General features: G+C 45.2%; 1 protein-coding gene across 2 annotated transcripts in view; it reads right to left on the bottom strand.

Moving 5' to 3' along the window:
- The window catches only part of SMURF1 (SMAD specific E3 ubiquitin protein ligase 1), a 384,967-nt gene that overhangs the window by 209,304 nt on the left and 151,718 nt on the right, over window positions 1–23,945 (bottom strand). For both annotated transcript variants that reach the window (XM_086940654.1, XM_086940655.1), the window contains exon 3: window positions 9,089–9,197. In XM_086940654.1, coding sequence (XP_086796780.1) covers window positions 9,089–9,197 — 109 coding nt within the window. The remainder of the gene's footprint in view (window positions 1–9,088; window positions 9,198–23,945) is intronic.

Below are 23,945 nucleotides of genomic sequence, written 5' to 3'. Positions count from 1 at the left end.
TGGTACCAACAGGGTGGTAATTAACGGGAGCAGTCTAGGGGGCCTGCATGCAGAGGCGATGTTGGGGAGTCCACAAGGGGTGAAACCACTTTGGACTAGCTATGGAGGGCTGAGGTACCTTGTTGACACTGGTGGCAGACTTCAACTCGGGCCGGAGGCGACTGGTGCAGTGGTCGTTTCAGGTATCCAGTTTTAGCAGTTCTGGAGGCCTCAGTCTTCTCTTTTGGAGTTTCTTCAGGTCTGCTGTTCACCAGACGTCTTCCGTCTTCTTCGAAGGCAGGCAATCATCCCAGGTTTCTGGAGTCAACATCTGGAGGACGAGTCGAGGTTGGCACAGTTTGACAAGGGATGCAGACAGGCCAGCAGGGTTGGTACCAGGTAGCTGCTGCTTCTCTGCTTTTGCGGCTCTTCAGTGTCTTTTTAGGTCGTCAGGATCTCTTTGGTGCCAAGGGCTTCCATGAATACTGAATTTAGGGGAGTGTAGGTTAGTAGCCAATGGGCTACTAACCCTTGGGGTCACTATTACCCCTATATGACCACTTCCTGTGGGAAGTGGGCATAACCGTGTCCCATAATTCTTAAGTATGCAATCAAAAAGTTGGCTACTTCTGAAAAATCATGTCTACCTCACAGTAGCCCACCTCAGGGGATGATACTAGTCTGTAGGTGGCACGCCTACCTGACAAGCTAATTTTCCCATCTGTCCATGTGCCAAGAGGGCTCTGGACAGAGGAAGGTGGCTTCCTCTCCTGTTAGGGGAGCCAGATGCACATTCCAAAGGCGGCAGCATCTTTGAAGTTTGCCAGCCTAAGGAGGCTAATCAGCCAGTCATTCTATGGGAGGGAGGTGTTACACCCTCTTCCTGTTCAGGCTTCTGTTCTGGGTCTCCTGAGAGCAAAAGGCTCTTGCTTGGTCAGAACAGTGTCTCAGGAGGCAGGCTGGTAGAAACCAGTCAGCAGGTACACCAGAGGCTGGTAGGTTTTAAGGGGGCATCTCTAAGATGTCCCCTGCGTGCACGTATTGGTAAATCCACTATTGCCATTAGTGTGTGTTTACCAATACGAGACGTTCAATACCAAACATCCCTATTTTCACTGAAGCCATCATGTAGCTGGAGAACTCGTTTTCACCAGTGTCCCTGGTCACATGTCAAGGCAATAAAATGACTGACCAGCAGAGGGGCATATCTGCTCATGCAGGTATGCCCTCGCATGTAATATTCAGCACCCTGCCTTAAGGCTGTTAGGCCTGCTGTAGAAGTAAATTAGAAAGATTACATGCAGTGGTAGGGGACATGGAACACAGGGATGTGTGACATGTCGTGTTTTCACTTTAGTCTGCACCAAAATACACGGCCAGCAAGGGCAATCTTGCATGTGTATAGTGAGGGGAACTTAGGGTGGCACAATTTGTGCTGCAGCCCGTAGGGAACCCCTTTAGTACCTCTGTCCCTAGGTACCAGGGTACCATTTACTAGGGACCTACATAAGGTGCTAAAAGTTATGCCAATTGGGGGAACAATTGTACAGTTTTGGGGAAAAGCTCTGGACCTGGGAACCAGGTCAGCAGGAACCACGTGCACTTTCAGTCAAAATCACATCATTTACCAGGTAAAGAGTGGAGGTGAGTATATCAAAAAGGGGCACTTTCCTACAGTCACGAAATCTTGGAAAGAGGTGGTTGTCAATTTGACCCAAGTGCTTTCTATTCTATCCTATTCTGATTTAAGGAGCGCATGACTGTCACACTGGGGCTTCCCAGCGCGGACGTGAACAGATGAAGAAAAGGAATCACAAATTAGACTAGCCAGTTTTTCAATAGCTTCATAAACTTCCCGAATGAGGTGCATGCACCAAGTTTCAGAGGGAGTTACACAACTTTTGACCCAGAAAGGCAAAGGAGCACCCTCCCTGCCCTGCCAGTTTTACTCAAAAAATTACAGCAAGATTCAGACTACCTGTGTGTAAAGTAAACCTCAAGGTGTTTGGATTAACTAGCAGCCTTAAGTATGTGGGTCCAGAACAAGGCATGCAGCCCAAAGCATTGAACTGGATTAGTTCATCAACACCAAGTCTGTGAAGTTTTCGTAAATGAAAAGAAACCAACGCATATTTTGCAATATGACAAGCAACTAGCTGCAGCACTGACTAATCAGAAACCACTCATGGAGGTTTTGGTAGCCCCTAAATAAAGAACATTGGCATAAACAAGTCTAGAAATAATCAAGGCCTGCACTATCATCCTTTGGATAGAAGAAAGTAAAGATATAGTATCTTCCTCAAAGATCTAAGTAGGCCAAAGTAGCTGGAGACCATAATATGTATTTGATGGTCCCTGGTGAGTTGATCTGGCCAGAAACCCAGATTTTTGACCACTAGTGGTGAGCCCAAAAATGAGGCCGAATACCAACCAATAAGACTTCGGTCTTATTACTATTCAATTTTAAACAGTTATTCCTCATCCAGCTCGCACCCTCCATGACACAAGAACTAAGATTAGGTGTTCTAGAATCATCCTTAGCAGAAAGTGACACAATCTGGGTCATCGCATATGAAAACAAAGTCAGACCATAAGTTTTCACTACGTCGGCCAAGGGGCAACCATAAACATTAACCGCATCGCTGCGGCGGTAATTTTTACGCTACGCTGCTTTTTTCAAAAAGCCGCGTTAGATGACGAGCTCAGCTCGCCATCCGCACACGCCCCCCATGGCTGATAACGAGCTGAGCTTGTCATCAGCATCGAAGGGGTTAATCAGTGTGGGGCTCAATGAAGAGCACAGTGGAACTACATGTGGCAACTGACGCATAGAGGACACATAGGGTTCGGAATTACTTGAAAAGAGTGATCTTGCAGAAAGGAGTAAAAAAAACTAAAAAAATAAAGCGATGTCCTGAATGCCATTTTCTGCTAACATCTAGAGGAGCACCGCATGGTAAACAGTATCAAACAGCGGATCCAAATTCAGAAGGATAAGGTTGCAGTTTCCCCTCTATCCAGAATCAATCTGAGATACTCATGTTAATGTTAATGTTAATGGGTGACTTATATAGCGCACGGCTACTCCAAGGAGTGTCCCGGCGCTTTGACCCATTACTGAAAAAAGGAGAAGGACAACAGAAACATAGCAGAATTACTGATTAAAAAGCCAAGTTTTCAAGGCCTTTCTAAAGGCAAACCGATTGGGAATGCGGCGGACATCAACGGGAAGGGAGTTCCATATTTTGGGGGCGAGATATTTAAAGGAACGTCCACCTATTCTGACTTTCTTAATGGGAGGCACCATTGCCAGGCCAAGATTTTCCGACCGGAGAGATCTGGTGGGCTTGTAGAAAGAAATCCGTTTCTGAATGTAGGAGGCCCCTACCAAATGGAGTGCCTTATGGGCCAGTGTAAGAGCTTTGAATGTGATTCGCTTCTTGATCGGAAGCCAGTGCAGGGAGGAAAGCAACTCAGATGATCTGGCTTGCCGGGGTAGGCCGAAGATGGCTCTTGCCGCAGAATTTTGTACAACCTGGAGTTTGTGCAAGAGCTAATCCGGCAAACCCAGGTAAAGAATATTTGAATAGTCAAGCCTGGAACAGATCAGAGCTTGTACTGTCAGCTTCCTGTGGGCTAAAGGGAGCATAGGAAGGAATTTACGCAGTTACTCTTAGCAATGCCTGTGCTTTATAGAAAAAAGCATTCTTGACCTTTGATGCTATCTGAGATGAATTCAGTAGTTAGGACTATGTTTTGCTTTAGTCAATAATGACAAGACTTTTTCCAGTTCTTCTCTCTTCATTCATGTTCCCCTCTTTTCACACAGAAACTAAAAATATTCATGTTATTTATTTTGTTAGAATGGTCTAAGAAGTGTTGCTATATTTTTTTTTTCTAAAGAAAACAAAGGTCCTAAGCCTAGAACAGTAATTGAAAACAATAATATAAGGCCACAATCGGACAATATATACACTTTTCTTATACCCAGCCGGGCAAAGAATTTATTTGAAAAATATATGACAGAAAGTCAATTTATACGTTGCATTATAACATCAAACATTCAGTGTTTGAAGTAAGGCACAAGCCTGTGCCGTACTAAGCAATAGAGAAAAGTTTGTGAGAAAGGGTGCAAGAGAGAGGACAGTATACATCAGGCAAAGGGGAGGTTTGAGCAAAAGCCTGGTACTGCTTCAGAATTTAAATTGGCAGTATTCCCTGGAGTAGACCATACATGTTGTACAAGCCCTAGTCATTCCTCGCATAGACTACGGAATTGTGGCTCTCAGCGGGCTCCCCCTAACAACAACGGCGCCCCTACGAGCCTCCTTGAACGCGGCCGCAAGGCTCATCACTGGTTCAAGAAAACACTCGCACATATCCCCTGACCTAAAAGCCCTGAACTGGCTGCCGTTTGAAGCCAGAGTACAGCTGAAAATTGCCTGTATGACACATTCGGCCGTACACCACAAGGCACCCAACTACCTCACTCACAAACTGACTATATCAGGAGGCTCAAGATCCAACAGAAGCACAAAGAATCTCCTCCTGAAACCTCGCAGATTTCGGAAGGAAAAAACATACAAACGCTCCTTCTCAGGAATGGCACCCAGGATCTGGAATGCACTCCCGCCAGAAACTAGGCTTATCCCCTCCTCTGTACTTTTCAAGAAAGAGGTAAAAGCCATCCTTATGGCTAGGTTCACCTGAACCCTATTGCTACTGGATCAATGACAGTACAGGGCCCCTAGTCTACCGGCTACCTGATTGCTTATCTATATTAGACTCTTATACGACTGCTACTGGACTAAAATCATAGCACGGATGCCTTAATATTTGTTTCCAGAGTGTTACTAGGGATGTACACTGTGACTGAGTGCCCTACTAACTTGCAATCCATTCACTACTGCCTATTATTCCGTTCTCAACAGTGTGTTTACTCACCCTCTGGGGTGCTATAATCTTACTCGAATCGTCATTGCACGGCCTCAATATTATTGCTTCTAGATTGTTATTAGTGTGCATACTCTTGTGCAAGTACTACCCTACTTTGCAACTCACTCCCTACCGTATATTACACGGTTTTCAAAAGATTGTTTTCCTACCTACTGTTTCTGTAAAGCGCTCTGATATCTGCAAAGATCTTGTTCGCGCTATATAAAACTCTAAAAATAAAAAAAATAAAAATAAAATAATACATATATGAATAACAATGAAACAACTGTATGTCTACAAATTAAAGTCGACGGCGTTTCGATCCTGCGCTCAAAATAATAGGATCATCATCAGGACTTAATAATTGCCTGGAATAACATGAAACAATATGCCCAAGGCTTGAGGAAGCAACTTCGCCAGCGAGGAACTGGTGTATCGGCACCCAATCCGTCCTTTGAGCGGATCGTGTATCTTACTGACCGCCGCCACGGATTAAAGTCTCCTGGCAACAGGGTGAGAACGCCAACATAGAGGCGCTCACTCAACCCCCTACAGCGGATTATTGAATCCCGCGGACCGCTGTTTTTGGGTTTACTCATCTTCTTTTAAGATCTTACTTCTATACGAAGACCATACTAGACGGAATTCGCATATCGGGCGACTCAACAAAACTAATTCTACAACCATTATTGACCAAAAATTGGTTCCAGAAGTCCCTTTCCTCACGCAATGAGTGGCCCCACACTGAGCGGCCCTTGCCAACATAATTGAACGTGTAATCCCTCCAGCCTTGGGCATATTGTTTCATGTTATTCCAGGCAATTATTAAGTCCTGATGATGATCCTATTATTTTGAGCGCAGGATCGAAAAGCCGTCGACTTTAATTTGTAGAAATAAATTTGTTTCATTGTTATTCGTATATGTATGGTCTACTCCAGGGAATACTGCCAATTTAAATTCTGAAGCAGTACCAGGCTTTTGCTCAAACCTCCCCTTTGCCTGATGTATACTGTCCTCTCTTGCACCCTTTCTCACAACCATTTCTCTATTGCTTAGTACGGCACAGGCTTGTGCCTTACTTCAAACACTGAATGTTTGATGTTATAATGCAACATATAAATTGACTTTGTCATATATTTTTCAATTAAATTCTTTGCCCGGCTGGGTATAAGAAAAGTGTATATATTGTCCGATTGTGGCCTTATATTATTGTTTTCAATTACTGTTCTAGGCTTAGGACATTTGTTTTCTTTAGAATACTCAATACCCATGGTCCGAAGCCATTTAGTGGGTCCCCCTTGTTTATAGAAAAAAATATTTTTTTTTTCAGTTTAAGTATGTGTATTTTTTTTAAAGGATTGCACTTGCTTATTTAAATTCAGTTAAAAAAAAGTTAATGAACTGTTATGCGACAGGTAAGTTGAGCTCTTATGGAGGTGACCCAGTAACTGGTGGATTTCAACTGGGATGGCTTCAACACCCTTGAGGAGGCAAGAAACCTTGTAATTTTGTTTCTGAATTAGTGTATGACAAGGTTTTACATCTGCAGAAGACAAGAGTAACTACAATAAACTATTTCAGAAGCAGTTGCCTGGCTCCATTCACACACAGTAACGTGGTCTTTGGTAGCTGAACCAGACCAGAACAGCTGCCAAGGAGAACTACACAAGCAATGCAGAAGGTTGGAGAGATATCCTTATCTTGTGGACCCATGAAGCTCATTTTATACAGGAGGTCAAGGTGGAATTTTACATGGGGGGGTGCGGGTGGGGCTCTGGCTCACAAAGAGAGAAGAACTATTTAAGACATTCATTTGGCACAGTGTTGCCCGCCAATATGCTTGTATAGAGTGACTGTTAGCATGAAAAAAGGGAATCAAGTGTTTGCCAACTTACAGCACACACCCTTAGGAACTGCCGGCCAGTATTATACGATTCTTTCATGCAAGAGTAATAACTGTTTTTTTTCACTAAAGAGAAACTTTAAACCCTAGCTGACATCTGCGATAAGCCAGGAGGTTGGTTGGCGAACTGGATTTTCTACAAAGCCTTCTAGTGCTCTTATAGAACATTTTAAAGAACCATTGGCTTTTCAATGATTTTGACAACTAGGTATTGTGTTTAGTAAGTTGTCTGGATATCAAATCATTGAGCATATACACATTTTGATGAGCCTACTTACCTCACACCTAAGTGAAAAGAAGTCACTCAAAATGGTTAGCATTTGCTTAATCATATCAAGGAGGTTGAGGTAGATAAAGCCCAAATTACCTCTATATCTCTATTAAAGGAAATAAGTAAAACTGTTGCTAATATTTTAGATATGACAAGGAAATTCTAAGATCAGCCCAACTACTGTGGATGTTGTTTGAATACCGAGTTCTCTACCCATTTGCTTAAGTACATCTACCTCCAGTGGGAGTCTGTTGCCTCTCATTGAATAGCATTTAGTGGCTATTTCAGATTAAATATTGGATTAGCTCTGCGCAAGGAACTCTGAACGGGTGGGTTCTTGAAGGAACTGATGGGCAAATGCTCTGCTTACACTTGAACAATGTGCATAGACATGGATTCCTTTTGGCCCCCACCTGGACTAGAACCAACGGAAGGGCTTTCAAGTAGAAAGCATACAATCCTTTGACAGACTGCTAGTTTTTGACTTATTTGAGTAAGAGAAATCAGTTTTTGTCTTAAACTAACTCAGTAATAGCATATTCCACAATGAAACAGACTACTCTGTATTCAAGACAGTTCTGAAAGCATAGGGATGAGATTGGGGCAGCTGCTCTGCCTGCTAGGCGCTGCAGTCTCGGCAATGGTAAAGCTTTTGTACATTTAAAATAATATATATTTTAAGAGTTAAGTAAATGCATAAAATAGTTTCTTGTGGTGTACGGAGCTTGGAGAGGTAAACCACCCAACCAGAAGACACCCTGACATTGCGTGCCTTGCCGTAAAGCAAGATATACTGGCCAGAGGGCGGGGAACCACAGATGGGGAGTCGACTTTACAGTCTGATGTAGGTGTCGTAAAACTTAGTTTTGCTGCAGTTCAACTGAAGTGATTTACACATCATTAACTGCTTTACAAGGATATTTAAATGCCTTAAAGAACATCTCAACAAGTAGTGGTTAAGAGAGAAGACACAAGGAATGCCTTAAGGGACTACCAAGCCAACTTAAAAGCTCTTAGCTAGAATAGTTACCTCCTACAGGGGAAAAATTTTGAACTCCTGGATTGCGTGACTGGTCACTCGAGACCTCTGAGAAACTGTCTTAAGTTTTATTGTTGCATTGTTTGGACACCATTTCAAAAGGAACTGATAAATTTAAGAGGATCAACAGGCGAATCCCTCATTTATCAAAGACCTCAACCAACCTGCCAACTAGTGCTGTCTCAATAGTTCAATGCCTAGGTTAAAATTAAAATAAGTTAAAAAAACATAGTGCCCATATTGTTATGCCAGTTATGCAGGTGACCATTTAATTGTTGACCACATTCTTCAAAATTATATGAAGGATGGAAAGCCAAGCAAAATGATCACCGATTATTATTTTTCTTCAAGTTGCTTAACTGATGCTTATTTAGAAGCCAGCAGCACAACACCTTGGCCTGGGATGACATTAATTGTAGATTTGTGCAAAAATGTGACTAAGGGGTGAAGCTGACTTAATAGCCGTGCAGGAATTAGATCTATGTCACTTCTTTTCCGTACTTCTGAATTTTATAGTACAGCCAGTTTGAGCCTCAGTTATAAACTAAGAAGAGAAACAATCTACGGTTAGGAAGAGTTGAGGCCTTTGGACCTCTCTAGGTTTATCAGCTGAAGAGAGTTCTTTCAGAAGAACAGTGGAGAGAGAAGTCAGCTGGATTGAAGATCTTGTGATGGAACAACAATGGACAGTCAACTTCAGAAGGAATTTTTGTGGAATGAAAATGTTCTGGAAGAGCCCTGAGCACATCTTACCATACCATTTGGTCAGGTAAAAAATTGGTTGTGCAGCACCAAGATGTTAAGTTAATGTGCGTTCTACAAATACATGTTTCGTTTGAGAAGCACCTTGTCTGGTGGCACATAACTTGTAAGCCGATAAAAGAGAGAATCAGGAAACCTAATTGAACTCTAAATTAACACAAAGCTCAAAACATTTCAAATAGAGAAACATTAACTCACAAATCGTAGTGTTGATTCCACTTGGGATCCAATGTGTTCTTTACAGTGTCGGTTGAATGGCACTGACCAGATCCGTCAACCACGATTTTTGCAAATGGGTCGGGTAGTCCTGAAGTAAAGCAATGGAAACATTTAACTATTACACATTTCACAAATAAAATTTATTACATGTGCACTATATTTAGAACATACATTTAAAAATGGCAACTATCACATTGTTTCTTTCATTAACTGCTCAAAAAGCATACCAGAAAGTGACTTATGAAAAAAAAAAGCATACCAGAAAGTGGGGTTATTAATAATTAAGCTTTATTTTATACATAAGTCTTATTACTACCCATTCTTCCTGCATCATATGCAGCTACATTTTGCAGCTCCACATAGGAATCCTTCATCCACCTTAGAATGCAACAAGTAGCAACAGCTGTAATGCTCAACTGTGATGCAGGTCCAGTCTTAAATGATCTAGAGAGAACACTTCTAATGTTTACAGAGGTTTCACCCGACATCAGGAAATTATTCGAATCTTTTGTGTGAGGCTTCCACATTAATTGGTGAACATTCTCAGACTACCCTCAGAGGCACCCTCATCTACAGACCCCTGGGACCACGCACACAATTCAGCGAAGACATCGCCGACTTAATCAGCCCGCACGCCCTCCCCTCCTCTGACTACATCCTCCTCGGGGACCTCAACTTCCACCTGGAGAACAACAACGACCGCAACACCACCACCCTGCTGGACAACCTCGCAAACCTCGGGCTCAAGCAGCTGGTGACCACCCCCACCCACTACGCCGTACACACACTCGACCCAGTGTTCTCATCCAGCAAGGACATCACCTTCAGCCACGCCACCGGACTCCACTGGACGGACCACAGCTGCGTCCACTTCAGCTTCAGAAGGACCACGATCCACCACCACCAGCAACAGGTTGCACATAGAAGCTGGAACAAGATCACAGCCGACCAGCTCGCGACTTCCTTGAGCAAGAACCCTCCCACCGGCGCAACGAACCCCAACCAGGCGGCCACCAACCTCACAAAGTGGATCAGCAACTGCATAGACTACCTCGCCCCTCTGAGGACCCCGCCTAGCAGACCCGGCAGCAAGAAAGCCCCATGGTTCACAGACGAACTCAAGAGCTCCAAGAGGAACTGCCGAGCCCTCGAGAAAGACTGGCACAGAGACCCAACACCGGACAACATGACTGCCCTCAAGCTCGCCACCCGAAAACACCACCAACTGATTCACGCCACCAAGAAAACTGCATTCAAGGAACGACTGGACAACAACGCACACAACAGCAAGGAACTCTTCAACATCGTTAAAGAGCTCTCCAACCCCAACGCCGGAAACAACGACATCACCCCTTCACAAGACCTCTGCAACTCCCTCGCCTCCTACTTCTACAACAAGATCGCGGACATACACAACAGCTTCAGCACTCAACCGACGCACGCCACGACCGAACCACCGCCCCCCCACCACCACCCTCCGCGCCTGGACCCCGATCAGCACCGAAGACACCGTCCGCACGATGAACTCCATCCACTCCGGATCTCCGCCCGACCCCTGCCCTCACCACGTCTTCAACAAGGCCGACGCTGTCATCGCACCCCACCTGCGGGACATCATCAACGCCTCCTTCGACACCGCTACCTTCCCGGGGAGCTGGAAGCACGCCGAACTCAGCGCTCTACTAAAGAAGCCATCAGCCGACCCCACCGACCTCAAGAACTACCGCCCCATCTCGCTGCTCCAGTTTCCTGCAAAAGTCATCGAGAAGACCGTCAACAAGCAGCTGGCCGCCTTCCTCGAGACGAACGGATCCCTCGACCTCTCGCAGTCTGGCTTCCAGGCCAACCACAGCACAGAGACCGCCCTGATCGCAGCCACCGATGACATCCGAGCCACCCTGCTCGACAACGGAGAAACAGCGGCCCTCATCCTCCTAGACCTCTCCGCGGCTTTCGACGCTGTCTGCCACCGCACCCTAGTGCAGCGCCTCAGCAACGTCGGAATCCAGGAGAAGGCACTGGAGTGGATCATCTCCTTCCTCGCCGGAAGGACACAGAGTCCGCCTCCCCCCGTTCAGATCAGAAGCCACCCAAGTCACCTGCGGCGTTCCTCAAGGCTCCTCGCTCAACCCCACCCTCTTCAACGTCTACATGAGCCCCCTCGCAGCCATCGCACGCCAACACAACCTCAACATCATCTCCTACGCCGACGACACCAAGCTGATCCTCTCCCTCACCAACGACCCCGCCACCGCCAGAGCCAACCTACACGAAGGGATGACAGACGTAGCCAAGTGGATGATGAACAGCCGCCTGAACCTGAACTCGGACAAGACGGAAGTCCTCATCCTGGGATCTTCACCCTCCGCCTGGGACGACTCCTGGTGGCCCCCCGCCCTGGGCAGCGCACCCAAACCAACAGACCACTCACGCAACCTGGGCTTCATCCTGGACTCCTCCCTCTCCATGACCAGACAAATTAACGCCGTTTCCTTGTCGTGCTTTAACATCCTGCGCATGCTACGTAAGATCTTCCGGTGGATCCCCACCGAGACCAGGAAGACGGTCACCCAGGCCCCCGTCACCAGCCGTCTGGACTACGACAACTCCCTCTACGCCGGTACCACCGCCAAACTCCAGAAGAGACTCCAGCGGATCCAGAACGCCTCAGCACGACTCATCCTGGACATCCCCCGTCGCAGCCACATCTCCGGACACCTGAGAGACCTGCACTGGCTCCCGGTCAACAAGAGAATCACCTTCCATCTCCTCACCCATGCACACAAAGCCCTACACAACCAAGGCCCAGGATACCTCAACAGCCGCCTCAACTTCTACGCTCCCACACGCCAGCTTCGATCGACCAGCCAAGCCCTCGCCGCCGTCCCCCGCTTCCGCCACCAGAGGGGGAAGGTCCTTCTCCCTCCCGACCCACCTCCGCCTGACCCAGGACCACCTCGCCTTCAGGAAGCAGCTCAAGACCTGGCTGTTCGAGCAGTAGCGGACCCCCCCTCCCCTAGCGCCTTGAGACCCTCCGGGTGAGTAGTGCGCTATATAAATGCTTTGATTGATATGTGGCGAGTTCTTGCTAGTTCAGTGGCATAAACTCAGTCCAAGTGATTTTTTCGCACTGTACCTTTTCCTTTATCGCCTTCAACTTTCCTTCACTTTCTGTAGTTATTTCCTTTACACTGGGATTAAGACCTTCGGTATTGGGCTATAAGTTTTCACTTTATCCTAGTGTAACAGAGCTCTCAGGCACTGAGTAGCCCAGTGACAGACTTACTACTTCCACACTACTAACTTATGTTTCTCACAATTATATTTATTTCAGTTAATACATCTTCAAGTAATTGGGTAACATTGTCTTCCTCATTAACTCTTCACCACTACGCCGATGCTTCACACAAGTACATCTGACAGTAATAGTAGAGTACTAATAAGCATGCAGCTATTTCAGATCATAATTTTTAAAACGCTTCCTAACAAAAAAATATTCTGCCTCACCATTATAAAAAATGAAAACTTGCAACATGCAGGATGCACTGCACTTTTACTGTTGCCTTAAAATTGGCTAATTATCAGTTAATAACAACCCAGTGTCTGCACCTAGCCCAGACTGCCTAGTAAGGCAAGCTGTGCAGCAGAAACTTTATTAGAAAACCAAGGCTTCCAGGAACAGCAGATCTACAAGGCTCGGGGTGTCCCCGGAAGCACAAGAGAATATGGGGTAGATGGTGTGCCCATTATGGATTGCCTATGTAAACTGTATAACAGTGATATGTGTTTGTGATTACCAGATGCTCTGAATATATATATATATATATATATATATATATATATATATATATATATATACATACAAAGGAGCACTAAGGTTACTAATCTGTTATAGGGACTCTTTCACCTTCTTAACAATGCATTAATAAAGAGAAAAGCTAGCAATACATAAGAACTTAGGGTCTGGCATTATGCCAAGCGAATAAAATAGCACAAGAATTGTTCATGTGTGAATGATTTTAAAGGAGTTATTAGAGTTAAATTCTAACCGCATGCAAGACACTTGCGAGTCTAAGTCCGCTTCGAGGAAAAATAATTCTTAAACATGGTTGTCAGAATTAACCAAATGTTAGGTTAGCCACAGGTAGAAACACTGTTGGGTAAGCATTTTCTTGAAGGTACACCAGTTGGATGACTAGCTATTTTCAATATATGCACTTTAACTAAAAAGCCCACCATTGCACATGCTTGAAACATTGCCACTAGCCGAGAGGGCTGTCCTTTGATCATGCAACTCTCGAGCAGTTGTGAAAAGTTTTACAGACGTGCATGCTATAGTAATTACTGGAGCCACGATGAGGATAAACATAGGTTTATTCATTACAATAGAGACTGCTCTGGAAGGTCATCTCGTTCTAGCAACTGCCGTTTATCAGTCAATTGACCACTCACATTCTAATATAGAACTCAATGACCTCTTGGACATATGCCGTGATGTAAAATGATGTACTGTGCACCGTGATCTCAACAAAGTCATAGGGGTGGGGGGGGCGGTAATTGCATTCCATGCATTTAGATGTCCAACCTCTGGTAATTGAACACCGGTCAAATGGATGAATTCCAAAGGAAATGATTGCAAGGGCACAATTACCCAGAATATGTACTGCTGTGCTAACAGAGGAAAGAGTACTGCAAACTGGAAGAGGTGAACACCACTCGACTGTCTCAAAGTCACAAAAAGCACAGTCCACAGTCCACAGTCCCCCCTCACCCCCTTCAAATAATGACCACAAAATTAACCACCCGAGTTGGGTCGTGTCACATTGCCAAGCTGGAAAGACGAATCTGCATTGGTGCCGCTCGTCAAGGAGTTTGTGATCCTCTGCAGTTTTTGGTCGTCTGGAGCCCCGCTGTGGATTTGGACCTGCGTGGGGAGAGACTTGGAGCAGCAGGAGGACGGGACTGCGAGGTCCGGCAGGCTGTGCGTGACCCACCGAGCACACCTGCCGCCTCTTCCCGTGCCTCCGCCCCCTCTTTTCTCAGGACGCTTAAGATCTGGTGCAAGCACGCGTTAGCGGGACATATCCCGGGACAAAGCCCGGACTAAGGGCGGACCCTCTGAGACCCTCCGAGAACCGAGGAGACTGGACTGGCCCTGAATCTTGTCCCTACAGGTACAGTTTGCTCTGCCCTTTCCCTGAATTATCTACGCTTGCCTTGTTTTGTTAACTTGGGTTTCTCAAATGTCTTCGCTCGATTTGGACCAGCCTGTACCTGACAAACAGGGAGTGATGCTGAATGGTACTTTGGATAATTATTTTTCTAAATCATCCCCTGATATTGCAAGGGAGTTGGCCCTGGCGGAGCGACGGGCGGACCGTCGTCGCTCCGTGGAAAGCATAAAAAATGGGTTAACTTCTCTGCCCCTGTGTGCTGCCACTGGCTCTATCGTCACTGATATTGACCTAACAGTAAATGAGTCTTCTTCTATCTTGTTGGAAAGCCAGCCCTTGGAAGCTAACGTAGTTGTCCTTACACAAAACTCACTACCTACGCCAGATGTGAGTGGGCCTTCTCTGCACGCTAATAACCAAGGTACATCAAAAGGGGAAGTCTTGCCTACAGTGAAAACACTCCATACTAAGGGAAAAAAACGGACTCCCCTTCAAAAAACGTATGGTCCACCACCGAGTAAAAAACAGCGGAAAAGGGGAGATCCTCTACAACCAAAATTGAGCTGTCGAGACTTTGGCAAAAAAATATCCAATGTAGCTAAAGATCCATGCACTCTGGATATAAGAAGTGAGGGGGGCATTACATCATTATCTCCCTCCATCTTGCAAATTATTCCGGCAGCCAATGAGGGAAATGAGGACACTATGGACACTAGTGAGGTCTTAAATGCACCTATTGTGAGCAAGGATTCTGTGTCACTATCAGATATAGAGAGCTTGATTAAATCGTATTCTGCAAGTATATTGGAAAGGTTGATGGAGGTGGAATGTAGGCTGTGTAAAATTGAGCGTGTACTAGGGAACAGGAATGTCGAAACTAACATCGGTTTGAATAATGTAACTAATGTAACTCCTGTTAATGCCCTAAATATACCAGTTCCCGCTCAACCACCTAAAACTATTCCCAGTCACATCGTCATTCCCCCGTCAATTGCATCTACCTCCAAATCTATGGGGAACACGTCGATGGCGACTGCACAAACCCACCCACCCCCCAAACTTCCCAACCAAAAAAAATCCTGTTCAATTATCCTCTAATGTTTTAAATACAAACACTGGTAACACACCCAATAGACCTTTGGCTAAACCGACAAGTGAGGTGGGGGAAAATAAACATGCATGGGGGAAAGCAAGACGGACTCCTCTGCCTGAGCTCCCACCTGAGGCAGTACCGTTTGTGGTAGTTTTAACAGGGGTGCCTGTGCTTGGACCAAATAAAAGGGAGGGTTTTGCCCAACTAAAAAACAAGATTATGCATTGGCTCAGTTTATATAGGCCAATTGCAAACCATGTTAATGGCGAAATTGTCCACGTACGTCGCCTTCATTGGTTGGGGGGCAGACCCAAAGATATTGATGGAGACGTGGTGGTGGTGAACTTTAGGGACCCAAATGCTGTCCAATTCATTTTGAATTGGCAGACATGTAATGCAAAAAATATAATTATTCCCAAACCGCTGACTTATTTTTACCCAAGGTCAGTGGTGTTTCCATCACAGCATCATCCGCCGCAGTACCAACCATTACAGCACATACCTGCATTTCAACCTAGTAATCATCCTATGGTACAGAACGTTGGGAGTAACTATTATCCCTCATATCCTCCCCCCCCCCCCCTCTTACAAAATTTAAATAATATGCATTACATCCCATGCTCTGTGAGAGCACCAGATCCGTTGGGATGGAATTATGTATCGGCCAAGACACACAACACCATGAAAGGTAGGATGGACAACCTTAAACCCTTCACACCGCTAGAAACCTTTAATAGGTATGACATCTTCAGTGGTTTGGAAGATTGTGATTGATGCCATGAGGTGAGGGGGTGCGTGGGGCTAGAAACATCTAGCTTTGGGGATATGAGCATTAACAGCTCGAACACGATGGCCAATGCTGTACCATTTGTTGATAACGATGCTAATGATGTGCTGACCAATATTGTGCCCCCTGGTGTGGTAAGATTTGTACTTGATAATGCTAGTGTACCCCATGGCGTAAAAAATCTAGAGGAGCAGGTTTTGCAGTCAACCGTCCCGCATACCAATCTACATTTAGAGGTAATACCCTTGGCGACCCAATCTGTGCAAGAGGAAATGCTTAGGGTTACTATTGAGAGACCAGTTACTACCGAAACCCCGACTAAAATGATCTGTTGGAATATAGCTGGCGTAGAAAAACATCTAAGGGACCCTGAGTGGGCAAACTACATAGATTCCTTTGATCTCTGCCTTTTTCAGGAAACTTGGGCAGTGGAGACGCCACATAGGGTGGGTTACAAGACCTATGGGAATGGTGCGATACCCTCCAGATGTGGTAGGCCGTCAGGGGGACTTCTGATATGGGTGAAAATTAATTTAAGGATAGACATAGAGGAGACACCTACTAACTCTGCAGACATACTAGCTTTAAAAATCACAGCTTACAATGGGAAGAACTTATTTCTTATAAATGTTTATAATAGGCCTTTACCCTCCTCAAGAGAATCACTGACCATTGCTAACTTAGATTGTCTTCTGAGTAGACTAGATCCAAGGGAGGATTTTGTTATTTTGGCTGGCGACCTAAATTGCAATTTCGAGCCAGTTTTGGGTCTTAGTGAAATTTTTGATGAGGAAGACCAAGCAAACAAAATCCCTATCCTGGAGAATGTAAAACCGGTTAAGTGTACAACATTGGGCTTGCAATTGATTAATCTATGTACGGTTCACTCACTTAGGGCCTGTAACGGACGGTTACCCTCCGACAGTTCCAGAAAACCAACATTCACCAGGAACAACCATAAAAATAATTTAGATTTTGTGATTGCTTCTGTCCCTCTCTGGCCGCATCTTTTGGACCTTGAAGTAAGGGAACGGTTTGAAAGCGATCACTATCCCTTAAACTTGACGTTGGACGCTTATTTGTTCAATGATATGGCCCAGCACCCTATATTTGAGGAAAGTGATGCTGTTAATTCTGAGATCCATATCAGTAATAATAGAAGATCATTAAAATGGCCATTTATTTTGGATCACAGTGAAATTCTAAGTGAAATATATTCACTTTTGGCAGGTACTTTTGGCCCCTACTTAGCTGCAATAGGCGATGATGAAAGTAAAACTTCATTTCTCCAAACTCACCAAACATTTTTTGCAGAACTGAGGTTGCTAGTTACTAAGATGCAAAAAAAAAAAAACAGCAGAATACCCAGAATCTGTCCCACAGCAAGCCTTGGTATGACAGATCCTGTAAAGAGTCAAAGAGGGAATTGCTAATGGCAATAAAGAGTAAAATACCATCAGATGTAAAAAGAGCTAGGAGTAAGTACAAATCTGTCCAGAGAGCCGCAAAGATAGCATGGGAGGAAGACAAATGGGCTGATTTGTTGCTAGCTGCCAGGTCACGCGATAATGTGGCCTTTTGGAGGCTGGTCGCAAATGGGAACCATACAGGTAGGGTAACCAAAGATGTTTTTTTGGATGAACAAACTTGGGTCACACATTTTACAAACCTATATAAGAAATACGAGGACCCTCACATGAATATAAGCCCTGAAAAACTAGAATCTCGCGTAAACCATTTGGACTTCACTTTAGGGGAAACAGAGTTAGCAATATCACAAATTAAATCTGGGAAAGCTCCAGGTTTGGACAAAATCCCAGGGGACTTATACAAGCACGATTTAGGAGTATGGGCACCCTATATTAATTATCTGTGCAATACATTTTCACGTACATTAGAATTTCCTGAAAGTTGGAAGGGAGCGGAAATTGTTTTAATTTTTAAAAAAGGAGATCGGATGGACCCATGTAATTATCGGCCAATAAGTCTAATGGACATTTTACAGAAAATTTACTCACGACATATCCTATTACGCGTGAGTAACTGGCTAGATGAAAATGATTTTTTAACTAAATTCCAAGCCGGTTTCAGACCGAAGGTCAGCACAATAGACCAAATTTTTAGATTCTGCTGCCTCTACTGGAAGTACGTAGTGATCAAGAGGTGCCATCTTTATGTTGCCTTTGTAGATCTAAGGGCCGCTTTTGATTTGGTGCCTCGAAATCTCTTATGGGAAACCTTGAGTGCAGCAGGTATCCCAAATAATCTTGTCGTTCAGATCAAAGAGTTACACGAAGGGAACTTTGCAAGAGTAAGATGGGGCCCCAACGGTGAATTAACCCATAAAATACCCATCGAACGTGGAGTACGTCAGGGTTGTGTCCTGGCCCCGACATTATTTTCACTTTTTGTAAATGACATCCCTTCCTTTCTAGGTAAATGTAAAAATGATTCTCCCAAACTGAATGGCGAAAAGGTGACATCTTTGCTATTTGCTGACGATACGATTCTGATATCCCAAACGAAAAATGGTCTACAGACTTTATTGAATACCTTCAATGAATACTGTAGCCAAAAAGGGTTGGAGATCAATGGCAAGAAGACCAAATGTATGGCCCTAAATCCAATTAAACCGGATAAGGGCTGTTTAACATTAAATGGAATCAAGCTGGAATCAGTGCCATATTTCTCCTACCTAGGGGTGACTATCGATTCTAAATTTACTTGGAAAGCCCAAATTGATAAAAGCAAATTAATCTATGCCCAGAATGTAAAACCAATTCTTAGGGAGCATAGTATGAGCACAAGTAAAGCGGTGTCCCCAGTGACGGAATTATTTAAATTTAAGGTCCAAGCATCTGTCCTCTACGGTGCCGAAATATGGGGTACCGGGTCCAGGGAGACTTTTGGAGTTTTGGATAATAATTTTATGCGTAGCCTTGTAAGGGTTCCCCGAGGCACCCCACTAGTTCCCCTGGAGCTTGACTTAAATTTCAAAAGGACAGACTACCATGTGTTGATCCGTCCCCTAAGGCTGTGGGTAAGACTATGGCATGTACCCGAACTCCATGATTACAGAGACGGGTTGAAGGAGATCATGATTCTGGATAGCCAGAGTAATACCCCATGGCTAAGACATATCAAGACATGGCTGAACAATATAGGATTACAGCATTTTTGGGAGAACCCAGAGCAATTACCAGCAAACCCCAAAATAATCCTACAAAGGGCCTTCTGGAGTTTTATGTTAAGTAAGACAGTAAACAATATGACCAATGGTACCTTGGTTGCAAGATTCCTAAACTTTAAGGATGAACCGCTCTACGAGACATTTATGGACGAGATAGAGCCGCCACTTGCCAAAACCTTGTTTTTAAAATTTCGGTATGGGAATTTATTAATTAAAACGACGTTGGCAAGATGGGCTAGGAATCGTGAATCAGAAGCTGCAGTATTGAATGAAACTTGTCCTATGTGTGACCTCAACCAGACCGAAAATGAACAGCATATTCTATTTTTTTGTCCCTTCTATCTACAGGCCAGGAAGAAGTGGATCAAACCAATATGCCTACTTTTAGGTTTGAGGTCATGCTCGCAGGCTCTGAGAATCCTAACCACAAATACATCTCAGAACATAATATTTAGTGTTAGTAGATTTTTACTTTCCATCTTTTATCAAAGGAAAAAAATAGGGCTACAATTGTAACTGATCCGATTGCTTGGGAATGACATGATGGTCTATCCCATGTTCTAAGAACGTATGTTTCCGCTCAATTTATCCTCCAACTTGTATTGTACTGTACTGTATTGTACTTTTTATGTACTGTGTTTTTGTACCTTAGTGATAACATGTTTTAATAACTTTTAATGAAATGCAATGTAATGTATAAACTGTCTTTTATGGCATTTTAGCCGAAATAAAGAATTTAAATGAAATGAAATGAATCTGCATCCACAGACTCAGAATCTGGAACATCGGAGGCAACATCTGATCTGCTCCTATCCCACTGCAATTCATAAAGGAACTCAAGACAACTCTTCAGGGAACACTACACACCAACACAATAGAAAACTACCTGTCAAATAGTCTGCCTCTTGGTAAACTATTAGGATTTTTAACTTTCAGGCTCTTAAACATTGAAACATCTCAAGCTCGTTAAAATAAAAAGTTTTGAAAAATCACAGACTACTAGAACATGTTGGAACTTCACAGAAACTTAAGAAAGCACCCTAATACCACCAATTTGATTCTCTTCACCAATTATGCTAAAATGATTCATCAACTCACTAAAAACTACAACATACAGGAGACATGATGCACATGAAATTAAAATAGTCTATGCGTTACAGTCACCCTCACTATCACAAAATCCTCTCAAAATTGGTCAGTCTCTTCTACACACTCCTAAATGTTTTCTCATATGGAATTCCTTCATCCAACCCCTTGTAGGTGAAATCCTTATACAGCTGCGGCCATGAAGATGCAGAACCACATCCGAAAAATGCGCACTACTTCAGCCTTAAATCAGACCCAGGCTACAGCACCAGAGCAGAATCAATATGAATAGATGATGTACTAATATTCATTAACAAAGGAGATGTCCACCTTTCGAGTCTCCAGGAGTGGTTTGTGGGCCTTCTAAATAACCTCACTCTTGAATAAGATCCCCAAATATGGAGCGTTGATGGTGCACACCAATGCTCAAAAACAGGTGCCAAATTGGTACAATGGACTCCGCCTGATCCCTACCCAAATTGCTGTATTTTTTTGTACATAAAAAAAAAACATTCCTGCATAATCACAACCAGAACTTGGATGGACAAAACCAATTATTCTGTTGATGAAAATGTACTACCTTCAAAAAGCCAGCAAAAATACAGCACAAGCTTCACCAGCACAAAAAACTGGTAGAGATTAGGCAGCTGCGCCAACTGAAGGCATTTAGACTGCCTTCAGCGGTTCTCCATAGCATATTATGCCTAATCTGGAGCAATTAATTCAGCTCTATAAAGCCCTCCTTGAACATTGAGGAAATTGCTCAAGGTCACATGTGGGGCTACATTCCGATTGCATGCAACTGTAAAGAAATCCCCCCCCACCACCACCAAATAAATGTCTAGTGCCTTAATGCCTAAATCATCTATTTACAAATGCGTTCCCTTGGCATGCTGTACTATTATTGGAGGCCTTCTCAGGAGTACTTGTTTAAAGTGTCCAATGCCTTCTTTGGAATAGTGTGTCCAGTTCGCAACATCCCACCTGGAGTATTTCTATTACAATTAGAAGACGCATTTGTCATTTAGTGCAGTGTAAGTGGCCTCATCATAGACAAGGACCCGATATGCGCCACCCTCATCTACAGACCACCAGGACCCTGCACCCAGTCTGCAACTACCATCGCCCAACTCGTCGCACCCCACGCCATCACCTCCACGGACTACATCCTACTCGGGGACCTGAATTTCCACCTTGACAACCGCAACGACCCAGACTCCTCCACTCTCCTCGACAACCACGGACTGAAGCAGCTGGTCAACACACCCACGCACAAGGCTGGACATACCCTCGACCCAATCTTCGCAGGTGGGACCAACATCCGCTTCAGCCACACCACCCAGCCCCTTTGGAAGGACCACCACTACGTCCATTTCACAGTCAACACTACCACCGCACCCAAGCCTGCCCCGCGCCCGCCACGAAGGAACTGGAGCAAGGTCACAGAGGAGCACCTCAACAGCACCCTTCTCCAAGACCCCCAAGCTCCATGACCAACTCCGCATCCAAGGAATTTCACTCGCACCCCTTCGCCACCCCGCCAGACAACGCCTCCAGAAGGCCGCCTGGTACACCACAGAACTCCAAGAAGCCAGACGCTCCTGCAGACGCCTAGAGAAAACCTGGCGAAACCAGAAAACCACAGAGGCACAGAACAATCACAGGAACGCCATGAAGGAATACCACCATCCCCCATTCCCTCCCCCCCCCCCCACCCCCCCGCCGATAAGCCATCCATCATGACCTGGAGTGCCGCCACTATAGAACACATCACTACAACCATGAAGAAAACCCACTCAAGAGCCGCATCAGGCCCCTGCACACCCCACAAATTCCACAGGGCCGCCGCTGCCATCACACCTGAACTAGGACAGACCATCAATACTTCCTTCACATCCGGCATCTTCCCAGACAACTGGAAGCAGGCAGAGATCAAACCCCTCCTCAAGAAACCATCGGCTGACCCAACAGACCTGATAAAGTACCGGCCCATCTCTTCTCCCCTTCGATGCCAAAATCACTGAGAGACTCATAAACACCCAACTGACCGCCTTCATCGAAGAGAACTCCATCCTGGACGCCTCCCAGTCCGGATTCCGCAGCAATCACAGCGCTGAGTCCGCCCTCCTTGCCGCCACTGACTACATCTAAATGCTACTCGACCAGGGACACGCCACAACTCATCCTCCTGGACCTTTCCGCAACCTTCAACACAGTTGCACACCGCAAACTTGCAGCCAGACTACACGACGTAGGGCTACAAGGAACCGCCCTCGACTGGATACAATCCTTCCTCTCCAGCCGAACCCAGAGGATCAGACTCCCTCCCTTCCTCTCCGAACACACAGATACCAGCTGCGGAGTTCCCCACGGATCATCGCTCAGCTCCACACTCAACATTTAGATGGCCTTCCTTGCCGCCATCGTCCAACAGCATGGGCGCAGCATTGTATCCTACGCCGATGTCACCCAGCTCATCCTCTCACTCACGAAGAAGCCCGAAGACACCAGACTCTGTTTCAGAAAGGAATTTAGAATGTAGCAGCCTGGATGAAAGACAGTTGTTTGAAGCTCAACTTTGAGAAGACGGAGATCCTCCTCCTCGGACCTTGAACCTCCGCCTGGGAAAACACCTTGTGGCCCGCCGCCTCCGGAGCCCACCCACCCCCCACAGATCCCGCACGAAACCTCAGCATCATCCTCGACTCCTCCCTGTCCATGAACCGCCAGATCAACGTCGTCGCCTCCACCATTTTCAACTGCTTACGCGTCCTCCGCAAGATTTTCAAATGGGTCTTCTCACCTTCCCCCCGGACTACAGGAGAACAGACACCCACGCACTCGTAACCAGCAGACTGCACTAATGCAACGCCCTATACGCCGGTATCAATAGAACCCTTCTACACAAACTCTAACCCATCCAGAACGCCGCAGCTAAGACTCGTCCTCAGGACACCACGTCATGAACACATGACCCAACACCTACGAGATCTCCACTGGCTCCCCGTCGAGAAGAGGATCACCTTCAAATTCCTCACCCACGCCTACAAATCACTCATCGGACCCAAATACCTCAACAAAAGACTATCCTTCCACGCAGCCAAGAGGAACCTCCGATCCGCTGACCTCGCCCTGGCAGAACAGGTGGGAGAGCCTTCTCCCGAAACGCAGCCAAAACCTGGAACGAGCTTTCTGATCAGACGCGCCAGACCCTGCACACTTTCAGGAAGGACCTCAAGACCTGGCTCTTCAACTGATCCGGAGCTGCCGCCCCCTGGTATTAGATTCGTGTGAATACAGTTTTTAGTTCCTGCCAAATATATAGCTGTGTGTTACAAACAATTTAAGTCTGATCTTATGAATCCAGTGACCTTGATCCAGAAGTTATTTGATTTATTAATGTACAGTTTTGACAATCTAAGCTGAGCAGAAATTTTGGGAGAAAAGGGACTTTCTCCTGACTACATCTACGAAAGCAGTTCTTGGTTAGGTTTTTTCTGATGAAC

The sequence above is a fragment of the Lissotriton vulgaris genome, chromosome 10 (genome assembly GCF_964263255.1).
Source record: "Lissotriton vulgaris chromosome 10, aLisVul1.2, whole genome shotgun sequence".
NCBI lineage: Eukaryota > Metazoa > Chordata > Amphibia > Caudata > Salamandridae > Lissotriton > Lissotriton vulgaris.
This window is presented reverse-complemented; position numbering and strand designations above follow the sequence as displayed.